Below are 22,468 nucleotides of genomic sequence, written 5' to 3'. Positions count from 1 at the left end.
CGGCACGTCCCGGCAGGCCTGGACGTGCCCCGCTGCACCGGCGCCGCTGCCAGCGGAGCGGCGCCGACGGCTGGCATCGCTCACGCGGGTAAGTGACACAAAAATCGGTACGGTCGTCAGGTTTGAACGACACTAAACGCGTCCGTGCCAGTGGCCGTACGTGCCAGTGTGGAATTTTTGGACGATAGTTCCAGCCCCATGAAGACTGCACCTGCAGCGCGACTATCCGCGCATAAACAAAGCCTTGGCATGACGACTTCTTGTTCTACGCATCGATATGCGACGAAACGTAACGAAACGTACCTGACCAAGTTGACAGCCTGGCTACCGGTGGAACGCAAACACGACTGCTATCACTTCGAAGACCAGATTAAATCCAGGCGAATCAAATTACATGTGAACTATCAGCAAGTCTACATCTGCACTGACGCCACAAATCAACACATGCATAATGCCGTAGTTAAGCTATGAAAATGCAATACCCTCGGCTAAATGCAAGGAGCCCCTCTATGACATTGGGGTAAGAGACACATGCGATATCATCAGATTGTTGACAGACGCAGTTAGTATTAGTTACTACGCGCGAAGATCATGTGTAAAAATGTATCAAAGGCCGACATAGCCCGTCCACAACCGCTCGTTTCTAGCCAAAATATTGGTGAGTAGCGAACAGCTGGTACACTGAAAACCCGCACAATTAGTCCTGCAAAAGATACTTAAGTACACACTTCAACTTCGGCGCTGTAAACACTAATTAGTTCCGGGAACGAACTACGCAAATGTACACAGCCGCTATCCGACTCATCTACAAACACTGGTTAGCGGCCTCTCGGCGGCCCAGCGGGTTGGCAGGACCGGGGAGTGGCTGACGGCGTCTGGCCTAGCTGCAGGGTTACTCCCGGTCACCACAGGCCAGGTCACGCAGGGTCAGCGGGGGTCACACAAGCCGCCGGTACCGGAGGAGCGGGAGCCGGGCGTGCCGAAGAAGCCGTATCCGGCGTGGGCGCGCGCTGGCCGCCGGCTGGGCTGCGCCGCGCCCGCACGCACGTGCTGGTCGTACAGCCGCCGCTTGGCCTCTGCCAGGTCAGCGACGGTCAGCCCGGGGCGGCGCGTCGGCCGGCACGGGGCCGGCGCCTGTCAGCTCCGGAGGTGGCAGCGCTCGCTACGTCACGCGCCCAGCTAGCGCCGCCAAGTGACGCTCTACTGACGGCACTGGTATGAAGATCTGCCCCGCATACAGTGCCAATAGGACCGTTCCGGGCAATTTATATCGTTGCCGATGTCCCACGCTTCACTGACGCGACCATACGTTCGCATGAAAAGCTTTTCAGGAACGCTAAATTTGTGCATGGGCGGCGCTTTGCTTTAGTGTCGGTGGCAAAGCAACTAACGAAGCGAAGCCGGGCACGCTATCCCACTCAAGGCAAGTACGACAATCCCCTTGTACAAGGGACTCAAGCCGGCGCTTTTGGCATTACGGAAATGAGGCACTCAGCTATGACGTCACTGTGGCACAGCCAGGAAGCAGTAAATGTAAACAAACGGACTTGGGCAACGAGGCAGCCGCTGATAGCGACGATGAGTGAAAGCTGTGAGCTTATTAACACTGTACCGAACCACACATTCGTTTCGGTGAACAATGGTTGGTAGATTTCGGAATTGGTTTCCGATGCCTTTCGTCTAGCGTTATCTCGATTTCATTCACTGGCTGGCATGCAACGGAGCTCACAGAGTGCACGCTATTGGGGAGCAACATCCGAACACTTCTTTGAAGCCTGGCACATTAATGGTACTGGCTGCCTGACAAGCATCACAGAGGTGTGAATGTGTGTGGTTCCCAAGGGAGTTCACAGCTAGACAGTAACACGGCAGCACGTTAACCACAAATGCCCGATTTCGTGCTAACCCGCGATGACACTGTTCAGGAGTTTCATATCCACGAATTCGACCTCCGTCCTGCAAAGCGCACTGCTCTACCTCGTTTTACAGCCTTGCTCCCGCCAGTCACATCCCAACGGGCCTCGACTGGCAGTGACTGAACACCCCCCGCAATCAGTCCTCTCGCTCATTCCAGAATAAGCGTGGTGTTACGCTGCCGCCATGACAGAAAACATGGAACACAACAGGGTGAAGTAGAAAACAAGGGGAGAGCTACGGCTGTGGTGATCCCAGCCTTAACGACTATAATCCATCCTACACCCTATCATAATCTGGTGCCAGAATGCCTAATGGCTTCATTGTGACTGGACATGGGCACGGTTGCAGTACATATTCCACCGCTCGCATAAAATCCAGTCCATCTTGAAAACATGGGGCACTGTACACTGGTACTGGCCCTTTAGGTTGGTCCAGTTCGAGCCCCCTCCGTCCGTAGACCACTTCCGAGTTGCTGGATGCAGGAAGCAGGAAATAAAAGGGGTGACCAACCCTGTTCTTAACTGGACACACGGAAGGCAGCAGGGGAGGGGGCAGGGGGGACGATCAGCCAGCCAGCCGGGCCGACATCCAAATTGCCCTTTCAGCCGACGACCGCAACAAAATACCAGTGTGGTGGCACGACCAGGGATGCGAGACTTGAGCAACCATGATAAGCTATAGTGCACCCCCCACTGCACTCATCCACCGGCCTGATCACGCTCAGGGTATGACCGTCCCATATTTATAGACTTCTGAAAGGACTGAGCCCTGTATAGAGTATACTATGTAACGCACTCCGCAAAATACTAACCATCTGATAAAACCTCGTAGGCCTCTGAGATGTCACGGAACCGCTTCGTCGCCTCCTCCTTGTTATTCAGGTTTTTGTCCGGATGCCAGCGCAGCGCCAGCTTGCGGTACCTGCGGGAAACACAAGTTCTCGGTTGGCGGCGCGGCCGCCAGTCGGCACTAGCATCGCCAACGCGTTCACCATGCAGGATGTTTCCCACATAAGTACATCGCACGCACGCTAGCCCAAAGTGGAACACGATGATGAACATGTGCCATGAAAATAGGTCATGCGACATTGGACTGGGTGTCCCACGAAGTTCCAATTACTGTCCCCGATCCTAGACCGAGTTGGCACAGTAAAAAACGTTATCACGCGCACCACGACCCAACTAGCCAAGCAGGCAACACTGTCGTCGCGCTCAACCAATCACAGCTATTTGCGACCAGACACGTGTTCCGATTCGCACTAATCCGATAGCTGCCACCTTATCTACGTCCTGTTCATCAAGCCTGTGACTGCCGCCGGCGGCGAGGAGCACACCCGACGACATGGGACAAGGCGGTGAGGAGCACACCCGACGACATGGGACAAGGCGGTGAGGAGCACACGCGACGAGACGGGAGGGTAAAGGAGGCTGATCGGTCTAGGTCCCGGGCTGGCGTGGGCACTCATCGTGCCAGAAGAGCGACGATTCCGTCCGGGCCGGGGGGGGGGCGGGGAGGCAGCCGCGGCGATGTCACTTGGCTCGGCGGTCGGGCGTGGCCTGCCAGACGTCACAGCAGGCGCCCGGGACCGGACCGCGACAGGACTGGGACCGGGACCACGACAGAACCGGGACCGGGACTACGACAGGATAGCGACCGCGACAGAGCCGGGACCACAACAGGACCGGGACCGGGACCAACGCAGGGCCGGAACCGTGACCTCGATAGGACTGGGACCGGGACTATGACCGGACCGTGACCGGGACCAGGACCAGGACCGGGACCGGGACCGGGACCGGGACCGGGACCGTCAGCGGAGCGCCGGACTGGGACTGATACCGGAACCCTGCCAGCCAAGCCTGGGATCGCGACCCCCACTTCAGCTCGGGACTCGAACGAACAGCCCCTCGGCACGGCCGCCACGGGCCGCACGCTGGCAGCCCCTCGGCGCGGCCGCCGGCGGGCTCTGAGGCGCGCCGCCCCGCCAGTTGTCTACCGGTCCGCCGGGCCGTCGGCGGACGGCAGCGGAGTCAGTCACGCGAACACCGGCCATGCCATTTTTTGGATTCCGCATTCATGTAGCGGGTGATACGGCCAGCTTCGGTTTGTTTGTTGGCGTCGGATGTGCGCTCAAGGTGAAGGTTGCCCTGCCAGCGCGGGCCGGAGGCGAGCTGTTGGCACGGCCCGCGGTCCAGATAGCCGGCGGCGGCCGCGGCCGCTCCTGGTCGGCCCCCGAGACAGCCCCGGCCCGGCCTGCCAGGCTGCAGGGTTTGGTCGGGGAAGAGCACGCCGCGAAGCCGTCGCTTTTCACTATCGTATGACAGGCGACGGCTTCCGAACGTCATGTAGACGAGGTCAGGAATTGACATCACGCGACAGCCTGCAGACGGGCAGCGCCAGCAAGCCTGGATCCCCCCCCCCCCTCTAAAGGCAAAGCCCCCTCCCCCAGGAATGAACAGCATCACGTGAGAGCCTGCAGACGGGCAGCACCAGCAAGACTGGATCCCCCCCCCCCCCCCTCCAAAGGCAAAGCCCCCTCCTCCCCAGGAATGAACAGCATCACGTGAGAACCTGCAGACGGGCAGCACCAGCAAGGTTGAAGCCCCCCCCGCGCCCAGGTTGCACCTCCCACCCGCGGCGGCGCACTTACGACTTCTTGATCTGGTCGGTGGACGCATTTCGCGGCACATCAAGCACCCGGTAGTAGTCGACCATGGTGCGACCTCAGGTCAGGTCAGGACCGGACCTGAAACAACACAGCTGCTGTCAGCTGCTGCGGATGCGAGCCATCTCGATCAGAACAACGGCAGCCTGATATCCACCGGGCAGCGCTGCGATTTCGTGAGGCACTGAGTCAGAAATAGAGAGGCGCGGTGGCGCAGTTCCAGTGTGCTTTGAACTGCCGCGCCGAACATAAAGCACATCTCCACACGGAGTTAATCAAAGAACGGGATGTTTAAAAAGTGACGAGAAGTGTAGACCAGGGATATATAGTCGTGTTGTCGATGCCAATGCCAAACAATGACAAAATCCAGGCATTGCGGTTCGTGTGCATGATTTACTTTGCATTGATCGATGGGACCATCCATGTTCACATGCAGACACTAACCCCTTTGTGGTACAGCTCAAGGCACCTGCAAGCATCACAGCCCCCTTCATATGCTACAGCTCAAAGTACCCCAGACACCACATCTCCCTCTGTCTGCTGGAGCTCACGGTACCGATCCAGAAATGTAAACTGTTAGCATAAGGTTGCAGTCGGCAGCGCCTTCGATAGAGCCCAATGTTTGTGAAGCTCGTGTTCGCATTGCACACCACCTGGGATCAGCTGTGTTCAGAAGGTTACCTCTGCGTAATGGTTTGGCCAATTACAGGCAGTAGCAGATAAAACTGTAACAAAGTTTTTTCTGTGTGATGTGAGGATGGGCCAATCAACAGGCGGTAGACACCAAAGTAGCTTTTAACCAACGATAGTGTGTTAAGAACGCCATCAAGGGCAAAAAGAGCAACAACAGCATCAAAAGTGGGCCGCGGCATTATATTACACAAATGGACATGACAAAGTCCCACTTAGTTTCAACTGCATAAAAGCCACACAAATGTCGCTTTGCCCTCCCCCCCCCCCCCCCCCCACCCTAACCAGAGCCCGACTCTGCGAGTCGGCAGGACCAGCGGCAGCAATGGCGCAGGTAGATCGTAAGAATGTCAAGAAATTAGTGCCACGGCAAACACTCATATGACAGCGAGCGCGACACAAGCTAGATACGACTATCTTCCATTACAAAAACTTACACAGGCTTAACCTACCCGCGGTATCACTGCCACTGCAAAAACTCACATAGTCGCAACTTATACGCGACACTACTTCTGCAGCAAAAATAATCCCCGACAAGTACTCCACGACAAAACTATCACTGCAAAAAATTATAACAGGCCATTAGTTGAACAGGACAGACCTGACTACAAGCCTTTGCTGTAGCGCCGATATCGCGTATGAGTCTTCGTAGCAAAAGTAATGCCCTGTGTAGGCAATGACTGCATAGCTTTTGCAGTAGATGTGATGATAGGTGCAAGTTCTTGGGGTATATGTTATATTGTGCGGCATTAATACCACACTGCCGTGTAACATTAATGTCAGTTTTGCTGCGTTGCATTAATGTCACGTTTTGCCGTGCAGCATTAATGTCACGTTTCGTCGCGTAGTATTAATGTCACGTTTTGCCGTGTAGCATTAATGTCACGTTTTGCCGTTTAACATTAATGCCACGTTTTGCCGTGTAACATTAATGTCACGTTTTGCCGTGTAGCATCAATGTCACGTTTTGCCGTGCAGCATTAATGTCACGTTTTGCCGTGTAGCATTAATGTCACGTTTCGTCGCGTAGCATTCATATCACGTAGTCTTTGCAGCAGAAGTCAAGTCGCGTATAACTAACGGCTGCATGTGTTAACAGTAGAAGTAATGACGAGCATAATTTTTGAAGCATAAGTTGTGTCATGTGGCACTAATATGGCACACAAGTTTTTGCAGCAGAAATAGTGTCGTGTTTAAGTAATAACTTTAAGCGTTTGCAGCAGAAGTGACTGGCGAATTTATATTTTCGCAGCATAAATTTCGTCGCGTAGCACTAATGCCGTGCACAAGTATTGTCAGTAAACGTAATGTTGCAGCCCTCCTGTCGGTTGAGTTTCCGTTGTAGCACTTATGTCGTGGAACAGACCACAAGGGACCACCAGTCAACGCCCGCCTACATAAGACAGACGGGCAGCGTCAGGAGATGGCGCAACGGTGACGTCACCGACCACGGAAGGACGTCCGGAGACGCAGCCCAGCGGCCGGACTCAGCTGTAACAAGAGACTGTGGGCGAACCGCCCTCAGACCAGGGCACCTGAACCCACCTGCTGACCTCCGCCCGGCCTCTTGTCACCATTCACACCAGCCAGGGGCCGGTAGGCGACACCCCTGCTGACCTCCGCCCGGCCTCCGCCACCACTCACACTCGCCGGGGGCCGGCAGGCGACACCATCCACCGACCACTACTCCCAATCCGACGTCAGACAAGGTCATGGTCTGCGCATGCCCAGTCCTGACGTCACGGCCAATCCGCCATCGCCGCCCGGCGCGCTCCAGAAACTTCCGGTTGCTTTCAACGGTGTACGTCTGCCTGGCTGGCAGGGCATCGAGCCATCCGCGCGGGTCCGCACCGAGTTATCGCGTCGCCCGGGCGGCGGCGGCGGCGTGGGGACGGGAGGGGGGGGGGGGGGGGTCGATACCAAACACCGTGCGGGGCGTGTGCGCTGACTCGGCACGCACCACCGCCATGAGCGCGCCGAAACGCAGACGGGCCGCCCAATCCGGCCACCACCCGGCGCACCAGCAGCTTTCCTTGTTGAGCGCGCCGACACTGCCCAGTTACTGATCGAGGAAATGACGCCAACGCGTGGCCCACACGGTAACGTGCATGCAAGTGCCATGCTTTCTGCTCGAGAATTACATAGACCCAAGTACCATAAGGGGAAAGCCCGGACCACACAACCTGCAACAAACACGCAGCCAGAATTTTCCTCCGGGCAATTGTCTCACGTCTCATGTCCCCCGGGCATTTCCTTCGGGCATGCCCTCCGGGCAATTGCCACCGTCCTCAAACGTATTTGCGCAGAACCCTCCAAAACTGACCGCTAACTGGTGTAAACCTCTCGGCTCAGGGAGGGTGGTGGGTGGCGGGTGGGGCGTGTACCCCGTACGCCACCTCCTTGATCCACACAGCACGGCCATCCAGACGCGGTACAGAATGCCATACAATATCGATTGCGCATGCTAGCGATAGCTCACTGCGATAAGCACGACACCCGAATCCCACTTCAACCCTTGCAGACCAGCCCATTCGGAATAAAGTGATACCGACTCCGACCCGACGCTGGCAGGCCGACCTTTGCAGAGAGCAGCGGCTCCGATGCCGTTAGCCCCGTATGGCAGGCGGCAACCCCCGTCCGGCGCGGGCTGCGCAGTGCTGCAGGGGTTGCTGGCTCGCGGGCCGGCCGCAGCAGCTGCACCGAACCGCTCGGGGCCCGCAGCACAGGGGCAGCCGGCTCCGCTGCCCGCGCGCGTCGCTCCACTTCTCTAGTCGGAGAGCGTGCCGACTGACATACGAACCCGCTTGCATCACCAAACTTGTACCTTTTAACAGAGAACGCGACGCACGTCGCCGCACCCTTTTTATGGAGCGCCAGCGACTGCATTGGTCGTATCAGCGCTACGGGGCCATGGCGCAATACGGGAACCGAGCCCAGGCTCCCCACGTGGGAGTCCGACGCACTAACCACTCGGCCGTTACACCCATTCGTCAAACCCGTAATAGACGAATAAGAAATTACATTAGCATCATGTCGCGTCGCTAACCAACAGCCGGTGGCGCAGAAATCGATGGGCAGGAGAGGCTGAGCACCAAACTTTGAAAATTTGTTGTTGGGCCCCGTGAGCGCCAAATAAAACAGAAGTGGCTACGACCACCCTTACCCCAATTCGGAAGCAGCTACTCTCAACCTGGAGCACCAGCACCTCCCAACTTGGAGCAGCAGCTGCTCAAATCCCCCCGCCCCCTCACAGTGACCACAATTATCACGATACCTCGTCACAATGGCAGCGCAGCGGATTTGCCGTTTGCCCGTCGACTGACTCACAGGTCACGAAACCTGCTTAGAAAATCCCAGGCAATGGTCCTTAGGTCGTAAAACCTGCTTAAGCACTGCCCTCCATTGCCGCGGCTGCGACCAGAGCGGCGATGACGCAGCGGTTCGTGTCTGTGCTTGATTCGGCTAGGCCAGTCACACGTTCCAAACACAGAGCCGGTGAATAATTCAGCGAGATGGGGAAGGGGAGCTGGTGCCCAACTACATCGATTGTATAGCTAACCGAGCGGCTCGCGGGAAAGGAAACAGGGCGCTATGGACCACTTAGGCCTGACGTCAAGTCGCTGCACACCCCGGACGTGTGCGAGCACAGCGCGCTCGACCAAGGCGTGTGCATGGGGAGGGGGGGGGGGGGGGGGAGAGGTGACGGGGATGGCAGGAGGCCTTTGTCCGGCCGCCGGCGCGCCAGCCCGCGCCGCGGCCGGTCTCACTGCCCGTCCGTCTGAGCAATGCCGCCGGAGCCCGACGGCGCCCGCTCGGCAGGCCGGCTGCGCAGTCGAGCAGCTGTGATGCAGCGCCGTCAGTGCCGGGCGCCGTCGCGTCCGCCATCCATCACCCAGTCTGCTGTGTCTGTGCCGGGGCTGCCGGCTGCAGCCGAGCGAGCCCCGGCCTGATCCGCCGCTGACGGCCCGCTGGCCGGCGACGGCACAAGCGGCTGACCTCCGAGGGCGTTTGAAACGGCACGTCGCTGCGCGCACTGGCCCCGCAATGGTGCACGAGATGACACAAGGCAGCGGACGGACATCACCACGAACGCACGCTGCATTGGCAGCAGGGCGACCTCAAAACATCACTGGCATTGCACAATGCTCTCTTGATTTGAATACCCGGCTTATCAGGCCAACGGACGGTCGACGCCCGGCTCCGGCGCCGGACGTCGTTATCACTGCTCGTCCAGTCGTGATCACGGCTCGTCCAGTCGCGATCTAGGTTCGTCCAGTCGTGATCACGGCTCGTCCAGTCATGATCACGGCTCGTCCAGTCGTGATCGCAGCTCGTCCAGTTGTCATCACGGCTCGTCCAGTCGCGATCACGGCTCGTCCAGTCGTGATCACGGCTCGTCCAGTCGCGATCACGGCTCGTCCAGTCGCGATCTAGGCTCGTCCAGTCGTGATCACGGCTCGTCCAGTCGCGATCACGGCTCGTCCAGTTGTGACCACGGCTCGTCCAGTCGTGATTACGGCTCGTCCAGTCGCGATCTAGGCTCGTCCAGTCGTGATCACGGCTCGTCCAGTCTTGATCACGGCTCGTCCAGCCGCGACGGCGGCCGTTTGCCGGTCAGTGCCACGACAGCGGCCGTGGCGAGCCGATCCCAACGGCCCAGTGCGTCACCACCACCAGGTCGGCCAGCCCGGACCGACGGGGAGTCACGAGGGGCCGCCCCTCGGTGGGGGAGGCCGACCCGGTGCCAAGCAGCAGCACGGCGGAGGGGCGGCGGCGCGGGTGGCACTCCCCCGCCGCCTCCGACCTCCAGGCCAGCCGGCGATCACACGCGTGCTGTCCGCCAGTCCGCTCGCCCGGTTCTGCACCCAGCTGGTGAGAGCGCGCCGGTACCGGCGCCTTGAGCCCGCACGAGGCAAACGGAGCCCCGTCCAGGATCCGGCGCCGGCCGGATACGCGGCGCCAAGCAGCCGACGGCGCCACACGGGCGCCACGCTCCGAGGCGTGATCACAGGGCCACCGGGAGGGGGCGCCTCCGTGACAGCCACCAGCGGACGGGACGGTCCAGCCACGGGCGGTCCGTCCGCAGTCGGACGTGACACAAAGCCACCGCGGGGATGCCTGACCGTGCCCCAAATATTGGGTGTCCACCGAACGCGTACTGAAGAAGACCGGAGGCCACCAGCAGCCGTATTTCCCGCAAGGAGCCTCGCGTGCACATACGTCGGCGCCCTACACTCGCCCCAGCCCGAATCCATCACCATCTGCGGCCGGCCACCGCTCATCAGCGGTGCCATTACAGCTGACCCGGCGGCCGCCCATCCCGGCTGACGGCCCCGCACGTGGGGCGCCCCGTCACCCGGCCGACCCCGGCCAGATGAGCCGCTCCAGCTGGGCGGCGCCGACGGCCGCGCCGCGTCTTCGGCGCTCCACTGACACGGGCCGTACCGAGGCCGGGCCCAGTTCCGACTCTGAACATTCAGCACGCAGGCACACGCTGGTCTGGCGTGTGAAAATCCATTTCAGTGATTTCTCTTAGTGCTGGACGCATGGGAAGGCGACAGTTATGTTGGTGAAATTGACTATTGCCGAGAATTCTAATGGGACTGGTTATACGTCAATTCCGCTGAAAAGTTGACTGTTGTCATTACTTCCGGCACCTGTCAACATCGGCTTGCGTGGTGACGCGCCGGTATTCTAACGCAACGTTGTGCAATATCAAAGGATCATCCCAGAGCTTGCTCCGCATACACTCAAACTCACTGAGGGCCATTCCGCACGCCCAACGATGCAGCCGACAGATAGCAATAGCTGGGCTGCGAATATATATATATATATATATATATATATATATATATATACATATATTTTGATCTACAACGACAACAATTCAAAAGCTTTACGGGAAATTATCTCTCAACATGTTACATGCAAAACTACCACAAAATAGACATTTTCATTTACTATCATAATAAGAATCGTCCCTTGATATTATATATATATATATATATATATATATATATATATATATATATATACATATGTTGTTTCGATGTGCTGCAAAAGTAAAAATCACATACTGGACCGCTAAAAATATCGACAAAAACGCATGAATGTGATGCAAACTGGAAAGCAAACGTGATTGTAATGACACTGATGGAAATATCAGGCAGGGTTATTAATAACATGTTGTACCAATGTTGGCTCTCTGAACGCCAGTGGAACAAAGGGCACAACTGCAAACAAGACAGTCAGCGCCTTGCATTCATCAATTCAGCGGTCGGAAATTGTGCCGTTCCCGTGGTCACGTTCGCCCTCTGCTCACGCTCCGTCCAAAGATAATCCCCATACATCTCTCCAAGGTCGCCCGATCCCTACCGATCGGCGCGGGCCTCCATCGCGCCCTCGCGTCCCGGTCTCCGTCGCACCGTCGCGTCCCGTTCTCCGTCGCACCGTCGCGTCCCGGCCCACACTGTGAACGTGACAACGCCAGCGTGGACCGTTCCGCCATAATGCCTTTTCTCTATTTCGGGCCCGCTGCGTTTAGGTTTCGTTCACGCTCCACTCTCCTCGCTCTCGGTGCGAGCCGACCCTAAGCGGGTCGCTTGTAATCATTTGTTTGTGGTCGCAGACCAGCAGTGATATATTATCCACACTGGATGACGAACACATCTCATGCCCGTACTGGCGCAGCGGCTCACATTCCAGCCGCAACATCTGACTACGAAACAGTGACACGGTTTTTCGCGACAGAAAACACAAGCCAGATGGCAAGACTGACAGCGCTAGTCGCCTCCTGCGCTACACCGTTCACAGGCTGATGCAGCCTGGCAATTTCCAGCCAAACACCTGGCTGCAGCACAATGATTCCGTCACAAAGAGCTACGCTTTTTGCGGACGGAGTACACAGCAGCCAGCCGGTATGATTGATGGCAGAGTGCGTCTCTGGCGGCTCCACAATGGCCTGTCTATCGCACTGTAAGTGTCCGCACGCATACAGTCCCACCGACAACGCGTTGGGTCTTATCTGCGCCGCGAGATGCCGGTCCCACAGCCGGTCGCGGCCCTCACGCCCCGAGAGCGCGGCCGACCCCTCACGTGGCGGGACACCGGGGTCACAGGGTCACGCCGGTCGACCCGGCTGCAGGTGCCGGCCGGCAGAGGTCTTGACCGGCCGCGGCCCCGTCCCGCCCGGCACCGGTCGGAGCACAGCCAGCCGCCGGTCGGTCGTCGCTGTTACTGCTGGGCGGAGCTGGTGGCTGCCCGCCGGCCCGGCCGTCCGTCGCCAGCGACCGGGCGCCGCCGGTTCTCAGCACGGACGCCCGATCAGCGGAGCTCCAGACCGCGGACGCCACGCATCGATCCGCGAGCTCCGCCGCCGCCAGCCGGAGACAGGGAGAGAGCCAGCCCCATTCGGTCGGCCACCGTTTCCGGCCGCCGAGTCTCACGCCGCCTCCGTGACGGGAGCGGAACGCTTTCACAGCGGGACGGCCGAGACGAGGCAGTGGGGGCGCTCCTCGGCACACCGACAGCTCGCGCAGCAGCGCGGTCGGGGCGACCCCCACTGACCGTCACGGCCAGGAGCCACGCGGACAAGTGACGTCACGAGCGGCGGGCCACGGGCCGGTCCGCCGGCCGTGGTCACAGCCGGGACGGGTCCCGCTCGCGGACAGGGCGGCTTCTGTCGGCCGCCGCGAGCCAAGGCCACCTCTGATCAACAGGCCGCCGGACGCCTTCGCCTCGGGGCCAAACACATTGGGCCATTCAGCGGTAGCCCGTCCCTCAGACACAACAAACAGGCCCGACTATCGGGGTAGAGCGCCGCCTCCGACCGGCGTCAAGGGCAGCCGCACGCCGCCGTGTCCGATTAGCGAGTCGGCCGGCATGACCCCCGCTAAGTCCGCCAAATAAGTCGTGGTCCGGGAAACGGCGGATAACCTTCGCCGGCCGTAAACAGCGCCCAGCTGACTGGAAGGCGCCGGTCGTGCACCGACTCCGCGCGAGGCGGACGCCCGTGCAGCAGCCGTGCAACCGCATGGAGACAAGGCCGGTACTGCCCGGCACTGCGCCCAGGCTCAGTCATGAGCTCCGCCAGCGGTGGCCTGGCGGGAGCACCGCAACAGTGGGGACCGCGGGCTCTGCCAGCGGTGGTCTGACGGGAGCAACGCGACCGCGGGGACGAGGAGTTTCGGCGCGGGAACGTAAACCACTGAGTTCTGTTGCAGAATTTACGTGACACATATACATTCTGGTGCATGAAAGGGATGCTCGAACCGCATATGCTGAATGGTTTCTCCCCGATTGATTTGGCTTCTCCAGCCTTGACATAGTCACGCATGCATGCAAAGAAATCGGAAAAGTAATAAAGGAGCACACCCCGGTGTCGCTGCCCGAGCCCCTCCGCTCCAGCATCGCCTCACCTGGTCCTGTGCTCCTGCCGCACCCTGAGCTCGTCACCGCCACCTGAGTCCAGATCCCGTCTATGCACACCTGCTCCCACCGCTGCCTCTCAGCTCGTTCCCGGGCGCGCGTCGCTGAGCAGCCTCATTCCGCCAGAGCGGACGCGCGAACGTGCGGACGGCAGCGCGCGGAACCTTCTCCACCAGCGCCCGGAGCGCGACTGAGGGCGGCGCGGTGGTCGGCTGGCCGGACGGCGCAGGCCCGCCGCCCCGCCGCGGCCCCGCGGACGACGGCCGGCGCCGCGCTGGCGGCGGCTGGGGTCGGGCCGTGCGCTTGGTCGAAAGTGCAAGTGCAACCAGTTTACCTCAATGACACCATTGTACTGGGTTTGGCCATTGAGAGTCGGGACAGTGAAACGCTGGATGCGGTGACAGGTCGTTCTTTCTTCCTGTCATTAATCTGCGGGCTGACCGGCTTCCTTTGGAGATTCGGTTAGTTTGTCTTTATAATGCCTTTTTTCTAACTGTGGTTCCAAGATGGGAGGTGGGACTGGGCCTCAGCATCTCTCACTACCACAAAGGGAGATTCTTCATCGGCAACAAAACGGACCTGGAAATGACCGCTGGTGGCTGCAATGCCGTGCCTACCGATAATGCCGGCCACATTAGCACACAACTGGCACAACTGACACAACTGACACAGCGCGTGGCTCAGGAGCGGGACCAGGCCGTGTCGCGGGACGCTGACGTATCTGTGGCCGTCAACAGCGCACGCGGGGTCGTTTGTTTGAGAAGCGCCGCTCTTTTAAACAGCTGCATCTTCGTCTCCCATGTCGTCAGCGTTCCGCCTGTTTCCGTGCGGTTTATTTTGTTAGGGCTTTCAGACGTTGGTCTCATCAGTTCAGGATTACGGTTCACGGCCATATCGCCCCCGGCCTTGAGCGCCCGCGCTGTGTAACGGTTAAAGGCGATGTGTTTGTTCTGATCCACAAAGGAAGCGGCCAGTGGAAAGACAATCAACATGCTTCCGGATGAATGACTTCCTCGGCTGACGACTTAACTTGAAGCATTGAATTGTGTTCGCTGCGCTATGCGAGTATGTACCAATTTTCAACGCACGCCAGAAGCCGCTGTTTTCGGGAATCGACCTGTCAAAACAATCAAGTAAGAGCGGCCATCGAAGAACTTAATCCTGTATCCATATGCACATGAGTTGTTGTCAACATGTGTGAGACACGCTACAGCGCAAAGATCTGTCCAAACGTATGAGAGATGGTGATTGAACTACTTATTTATAAGGCACGCGGACAATGCAAAGGTGGTAGTGAGGCGGGATCCCACCCGTTCTTTCGCCCAGCGTTTACCACACGGTGGTACAGGATATGTAGCCCACCTGAGGTTATATGACGATAGGCTTCCGCCGAGGTACGCGACGTGTGGCAAAGCTCGAGCATACCAACTCCCACCTCTCTCATTTCTGGACGTGGTCCTTGTTAGAACAGAGACACCAAGCAACTGTGCTCTGACGTAGGGGGTATGCCGAACATTTATCATCCTGCCCGTCCACCTGAAATGACTAGGAAATTTGCTGAAAAAATATGTCCGCTCGCACGGCAGCGCAGCGGGTAGACGCCCGACGCCAGACAACCACCGACCGCCGAGCACCGGACGGCGGACCAGGGCACCGTCTGGCCGGCCGATTCGCTCAGCTGAGCGGGCGGCCTGCCCGCCGCCGGCTGGCACCGCGGCCCAGGGGGCAGGCTGTCGCCAGCGCCCCTGACATTCGCCGGCGCCGGCCGCGACGGGGCGCCGCGCTGACGTCGCGCCCCGCTGCCAGCTCTGATATAGCCGGCCGGCTGACCGTGACAGCGGCCGCCGACCCGGCCGACCCGGCCGCCGCCGCCGCCGCCGCCTGACCCGCCTGACCTGACCCGCCTGGCGCCGGCCGCTGACACACGCACGCGAACCGCCTCGCCCGGCCCCCACCGGCCCGCTGGCAGTGTAGCCTACAGCGCCGGCAGCGTAGCCTCATTCCTGCTGCCACGCGTGACGCGTGTTCCCCATCGGCGCGGCCGGCAGCGGCGGCGGGTACGGGGCGTGGAGCCCACCCTCCCAGGGCGTGTCGCCAGCGCGCAGACGTGTGACGTTGGCGCGGCGGCAGGCCCGGGCGGGGTCGACGCCCCCGACGCCGACACCGCCTGCTGCACCGTCGCTGCGGGCCCGCGCCGGGAGAAGAGGCTCCCCGTCTGCAGCGGCGCGGCCCTGCATCAGGGCCCACATTGTCCGTCGGAGTTATCGAGCCGTCGGAGTTAACGAGCGGGCCGCGGCCGAAGTCGGCAATCCCCAACCTTGGTCCATGGCCAACATGCCTGTCCCGCTGAGCAAGCGGCCTCTCGCCGGCGACAGCCACCCAAAACATGTCATCCAGCATGAGATGAGGCCACTTCGCGCACATGCATGCCGTAAACACGGCCGCTAGCGACCGACAGACCGACCAACGAACCAACAGACCGACTGGCCGTCCGTCCCTCCCGCCCCGCACGCACGCACGCAAACACGGCTCGCTCCACCCACCTGCCGAGCGGAAAGCCAGCACCCACCCGCCCGGACCCCGGTCCCGGCCCGGTGCGGAAACGGCTCGCAGCTGCAGCGTCGCTCCACAAACGGGCAACCCCCCGACGGACGGCGGGGACGACACCGTTGTACACGGACGGCCCCCGACGGACGGCGGGGACGACGCCGTTCTACACGGACGGCCCTGACGGACGGCGGGGACGACGCCGTTCTACACGGACGGCCCCCGACGGACGGCCCCTGACGGACGGCGGGGACGACACCGTTGTACACGGACGGCCCCCGACGGACGGCGGGGACGACGCCGTTCTACGCGGACGGCCCCTGACGGACGGCCCCTGACGGGCGGCTCCTGACGGACGGCGGGGACGACGCCGTTCTACACGGACGGCCCCTGACGGACGGCCCTTGACGGACAGCCCCTGACGAACAGCCCCTGACACACGGCGCCGCGGTACTGCCGGACGGCCCCTGACGGACAGCCCCTGACGAACAGCCCCTGACACACGGCGCCGCGGTACTGACGGACGGCCCCTGACGGACAGCCCCTGACGGACGGACGGCAGGGACGGCATTGACGGACGGCACTGACGGACTGCGGGCATGGCGTCGCTTCACTAACAGACGGCAGAGCGGGCGCCGCCCACCGCACGGCCGCTGAGTGATCACGTGACCGGCGCCGCCCGCTCAGGCCGGCAGCGGCGCCCGTCGCGTGATGGACAGACGCGCCTCCGCCCGCCGGTGTCGACAGTGGGGCGGTGTCCGCCGGTGCTGTCGTGCCGGCGGCGGCCCGCACCCAGGCGACTCAGCCCCGGCGCTGATGGCGCCAGATAACTGCGCAGAACGAAACGATTCGCCCGGCGTCAGCCTGACGCTCCTTCCATGGGACCGCATGCTGACCATCCAGATAGCGCGAGGCTGACGGAAGACATTGGCTCGGCGTCAGGGAGATCATTCCGCTGCAGACCTAGGGTGAACTGTCCTTGATAGCTGCGCTGCCTGGGCCCGCCGGCTCGCCAAACCCCGCCGGGGCCTGCGCAGACTTCGAGTGGAAATTAAGCGTGGAGAAGTGCACAGTGCGTGCGGGGATCGAAACAGAGCTGGGCGCACCTGTCAGGTGCGTTCTTCTTCACAACATCTGCTACCTGGTCTTCTCGTGACGTCGGAACAGCTACTAACACCATTCCGACGGTCGGTCTGGTTGGAACGTGACCAGCTTGCCCTGGTTTACGCGGACGTGACGAAGCCATTAGTCGTAGCGTCTGAATACGATGCCACGATGCCGGCACCGGCATCGTCCACACGCAGATGCCGCGACCGTCTGCTGTCGCAGCGTCACATGCCTCTGCAGCCCTCGGCTTCAGAGCCTCACCGGTGGAATTTGAGAAAGTATGGAGTAAGCTCGGAGGCGAAGTCTGCACCGTACACCCGCCGTAACTCATCCCGCTCCTGGCTCCTTTAGCACGGTCACAACCAAGCACGACACACCATCGCGACAAGAACACCCTGCGAGTGAACGGCAGCCGTTCTGACTACAACGGGCACGGAACAGCCAACGGTCTCTGCGATCTCCGTATACGGTGCAGCAAACTTGTTTCCAGTATATCACCGCCCACGCACCAGCTGCCACCGGTACCTGTTCCCGGCCGGCACCACTCGCCGCGTCTCATGCGAACCCCCCCCCCCCCCCCTCCGTCCAACCTCAGCCGCCAGCAAGAGCACCGCTTGATCGATACACGTCGCCCCCGGCTGTCAGCCAAAGGCTGCGGGCACTCTGCGCTCCTGCAGGGGGGGGGGGGGGGGAGGCCCCGGTCGTGACGGAGCGGCCGGCTCCGTGGCGCCACCAGCTGCGGTCAAGCGTCCCAAACAGTCAGCCGGCCCAGGAAGTCCGAGCCGCAGGTAGCCGCCGCTCCCCCTCTCACCACAGACGGTGGGAGAGGACGTCCTACAACCGTGAAATGGCTTCGTGACAACAACGCGGCCGGGGTTAGCGAACGTTAGCGAGAGAGCCGGTGTTCCACACCACCGTCCACGTCGGGTTGTGGAATGGCCGCTGACGGCGATTCACGTGCTTCAGACACGAAACTCTTTTCTCATGGAGCATGCAGAATGGAGCGCAGTACACAGCACTAGTGGCAAACGGCCAATTTGAGATCGTTGAACTGCCTCATGGCCATTCAGCGACCCACTGCGTTTGGAGAGCAGCCATCAGTCGGGATTCCACTCTCGCGCCCGCTGGGAAAGGTACGACGAAACCAAGTGCGCACATCGCGCGCCACCACCTGCCTCTCGTGCCACGCAGGGCCGACCTATGAGTTGCCGCTGCTGTTTAGCAGCTGTACTCCGCTTCACACGCACAGCACAACAGCTGCCAGCCCCGGCGCCGGAGCGCTGCTCGGCGGGACCCCGCCGCCCTACCTGAGAGGGGACCTCCGGCGCCGGGCGCGCTCGCTCCCGACGTCTGGACGCAGCGGCGCTCACAGCCGGCGGCGCCGCGTCGTCCCGCCGACGCTGGCGCGGCCCGGCCCAGCCGAATGGCACCGTCCGACTCGCCGTCGGTGGCGACGGCGGGTCCGTCGGCAGCGTCGCCGCGCCGGGCCGGCGGGGAAGGGGAGGGGGCGGCGGTCGGCCGGCGGTGGCGCTCTGTTGACACGGCAGCCGGCGGCCTGTTTGTCGCCGCCGTCCGAGCCAAGGCCACCGCTCGGACCGCACTGGTCGGCACCTGCCGGCGCCGGACGGGTCGCGCCGGACCGGTTGCGACCCCGGCTGGGGCCGCGGCGCCCGCGCCCGCCGGCCGGCTTCGGCACGCCGCGGACCGGCAGCCGACCCGCCGACACAGCCCGAGGTCACGCCCTGCGGCGCTGCGGGGCGCTCGGCACTGCGGGGGACGACGCCCACCCAGACGTGACGTCCGCCAAGGAGACGGCGCTTGTGGGGTAGCGTAGCGGAAACCGTGGAGCTCATGCTGAAGTTTTGCCAGAGCTGGCACCGCGCAATGCCCCTATGAAAAGCCTACAGGACAAGTGATTGCATGTGGAAGCAATGCCCCTTCCCGGCGTGTTGGTTTACAGAAAATATATCTGTATCATGTACTGTGTTCATACTGAAGGGGGACGACATGAGAGCCAACCCAGTCAGTCAATATTCCCCCAATCATATTGGGTCAGCCGTTTAGCACGCCTGTCTCACTGAACGAGCGTGTCTGGCCTCCCCGCCTCCCGCCAGACCCCTTACAGCGGGCCAGGTCAGAGGGAGGACACACCCGGGGTCTGGCCTCCCCACCTCCCGCCCGACCCCTCCCCTACAGCGGGCCACGTCAGCGGGAGGACAACCTCGGGGTCTGGCCTCCCCGCCTCCCGCCAGGCTCCCCTACAGCGGGCCAGGTCAGAGGAAGGACAAGCCCGTGGTCTGGCCTCCCCGCCTCCCGCCCGACTCCTCCCCTACAGCGGGCTGGGTGAGCAGGAGCCGCGCCAGGGAAGCGGCCGGGGCGCTGCCGGCGGACGCCTTCGGCGGGACAGGGCCACGCCGCCGTGGCTTCCGGCAACACGGCTGAGGGCGGCGTCCAGCCAAGCTTGACCGCGACCTCACCACTTCCCCGTCCCGACCGCAAAGGCGCTGGCGACACTGCCGCCTTCCGGGTGTGGCCTAAGCACCACGTGACCGAATGTGGAGCGTTTTTGCAGTACATCACACCATGCACAGATACCCTTATTGTGACGTTCAGCAGTCAACCTCTTGAGCAATTGGCAGGCTTCCCAGCACTAGGAAACGTACCGCCCGTCCCGCGTAACACCTGCGCTGCCAGCAGCGTGGACTGACGTAACGCCTGGTACTCACATATAAAAAATATAACTCAGTTGTTTCGTGGAAGTGTAGCTGATAGGGTATTCCAGCAAGCCGTCGGTGCCTAGCATTGCCAAACGTGATCACCACCGCTACAGTTTGATTGAGTGATGATTACTGTGCATTGACTGCTCCCAAGGATGCAGTTTGCTGTTCAGTTGGAGGTTTCCAGCCCCCCCCCCTCCCAATTTGGGCTCCAGCCCTTCTCCTGAACTTGAGAAGAGAGTGGGTTAAATCCGTGGAGAAACCGGTTGTTGATTATTTTGGGGGTAGGTTTCCTCATTTCTCAGTGTTCTCCCCTCCCCTGCCCGCGCGCCCTAACACACTCATTTTGTGCCGCTACGTCCATGCCAGCTCCTTTCGGTTTCCCACGCCGTCAATATCCACGCCTGACTCCGACCCCCGCCCCGGGAACATGGGAACCCACAGATGGCCGTCTGCCCGCGCTGCTCCGCAGGCTGAAACGCCCCACCTCCACCGCGGGGCGCGGCGAGGTCATGGATGCGCCCGTCCCGGGAGCTCACCCCCACACACACGGACCGGAGCCCTTGGCCACCCGCGCGGTGTATGGCATTTCCTGGGCGCGCCACGGCTATAGGCATGGGAGCGATCGGTGCCAATTACCGGCCACCGGGCGACGGCCGCGCCGCCCCGCGGCCGCATCCGGAAACGGCCGCCGGCCCAGTTAGTCATCCAACCAAAACACGGCGGCGGCGGCGGCGGCGCCGGGCCAGCGCACGTGGTATCGCGGGCGCCCGCGTCGATGGCACAGCCAGCACCGGGGTCTGATACACCACGCGCTTGTGAGGGGGGAGGAGGGGTCAGCACGCGCGGTGCCCTGGCAGCAGACCCAATCTCGCGAGGCCATCATCCTCCAATTGCACGCTAACGGAAGCACGGGGCACGTGTTTGTTTTGGCCAGCAGTTTTATTTGCTGATAAAATGGGAAACAAAGGGCTAGCTGCACGCCGACACAACGGCAGGGCTCGGCCACCTGAAACACTGATCGCAGCAATTGGTGTTATGGGGCGCGCCGTCTACAGTGGTTGCTGGCGTCCAGGCATGGAATACGCTATTAGCCGACCAAATGTACCATAAGGGAGACGGATTACCTGACAATGTCGGGCCACTTGCATAACAGCGGAAGTTCCTTGAAAAATAATGAAGAATCACACGCCACTTGGCTGGTCTTCCAAGGCCTCCACCGACGCTCTATAAATAGCTCAAACTGGGTAAACTATGGAGTCATTATTGCGACACGACCGGTGATCACCACCCAAGGTTTGTGGTGAAGTGGGTGGCGATCTTCAGTGAATTGTCGACACGACAGGTGTCTTGTGGGAACAGAGCCCCCATCTCACAAAGAAACGGATTACTTCAATATCGCCAACAGCTGGATTCGCTTCATTTCAATGTCATTTCTACGGCCGCCGACAACACTTGCGTGTGCACTAATACCTTACAGGTTTAAGTGGGTAACAAGATCACGGCAGCCTTCGGCAACATGGAGGGAAAACAAATATGTCGGTGACAAGATTTTGAACGTTTAAGTGTTTGCTAGAGCACTATGTCTGTCATCACTTACGCATGTCAAATAAAACGTAGCAGAGCAATGCCAGAAAACATTAATTCCGCCCATTATCAGGGTATGCATCTAGCATTCTGCTCTGGAAAAAATACTTGTGTACACCGGCACAATATAAATTTAGCCTTGGATAACAACCAAACTGACCTTAACAATTGGTTTCACGCCTGCACCACTGGCAACAGGGACAGACCAATGTGTTTAACACGCGCCTTGGCGGCCGGCTGGCTACCCTTCGCTTGGGTGGGGAGGTCAATTTAACCCCCTGAGACCTCAGGAACTACGAAAACTAAAGACACCAGATTTACAGGGTGTGTTGATCTGTACGTGAACTCACTTAGCTCAGATTTCCAGGTTCCTAGGTGATGACCTTCGGGTCAGAAAGTGTCAAACATGATCAAATTCCAGGCTGGCCTCCAAAGTAACCCCAGTACCTAGATAACCGTCTCGAAGCAAAAGATCACATGCTCATTTAAGGTCAGTGACCTTGTTGACCTTTTGAAGGTCCTGGTGACACCACATGCTCATTTAAGGTCAGTGACCTTGTTTGACCCCTTGAAGGTCATGGTGACTAAAATCATACAAGATTGCTCGAGTTTTGCATTTGAATAAGCGACAAAGATTACGCTAGGCGGTATGTTCCTGAAAACAAAATTTTGACCTGGATCATTTCCGGTCAATGACCTATTATGAACCCTAAGAAGTCCATGGAAGATGTATACTGCGGTTTCTGCATCAATAAATTCCAAATGAGCACCAGAAACTATCTCAAACAGCAAGCCCTAGAGTAACAAAAGCAGG

The 22,468-nt window shown here is 60.2% G+C and overlaps 2 protein-coding genes across 6 annotated transcripts in view; both read right to left on the bottom strand.

Annotated features, from left to right (window-relative positions):
• LOC119090613 (dnaJ homolog subfamily B member 6) overlaps positions 1-22,468 on the bottom strand; it is a gene marked incomplete in the record, with an annotated part of 107,551 nt that overhangs the window by 61,441 nt on the left and 23,642 nt on the right.
• Positions 1-22,468, bottom strand: part of LOC119090611 (dnaJ homolog subfamily B member 6-like) — a 50,124-nt gene that overhangs the window by 4,129 nt on the left and 23,527 nt on the right. For 2 of the 5 annotated variants that reach the window (XM_037213444.1, XM_037213448.1), the window contains exons 1-3: positions 13,687-13,873; positions 4,565-4,660; positions 2,729-2,838 (exon numbers count right to left, since the gene is read on the bottom strand). In XM_037213444.1, coding sequence (XP_037069339.1) covers positions 2,729-2,838; positions 4,565-4,629 — 175 coding nt within the window. In that variant the 5' untranslated portion in view covers positions 4,630-4,660; positions 13,687-13,873. Of the gene's footprint in view, positions 1-2,728; positions 2,839-4,564; positions 4,661-6,814; positions 6,932-13,686; positions 13,874-18,657; positions 18,691-22,468 lie in introns of those variants that run through there. The other 3 variants (XM_037213447.1, XM_037213446.1, XM_037213445.1) reach the window with 3 other exon arrangements.

Source organism: Pollicipes pollicipes, unplaced genomic scaffold (genome assembly GCF_011947565.3).
Source record: "Pollicipes pollicipes isolate AB1234 unplaced genomic scaffold, Ppol_2.1 Scaffold_3087;HRSCAF=3621_pilon_pilon_pilon, whole genome shotgun sequence".
NCBI classification, from domain to species: Eukaryota; Metazoa; Arthropoda; class Thecostraca; order Pollicipedomorpha; family Pollicipedidae; genus Pollicipes; species Pollicipes pollicipes.
The sequence above is the reverse complement of the archived record's forward strand: the minus strand, read 5'-3'. Positions and strand labels throughout refer to the sequence as shown.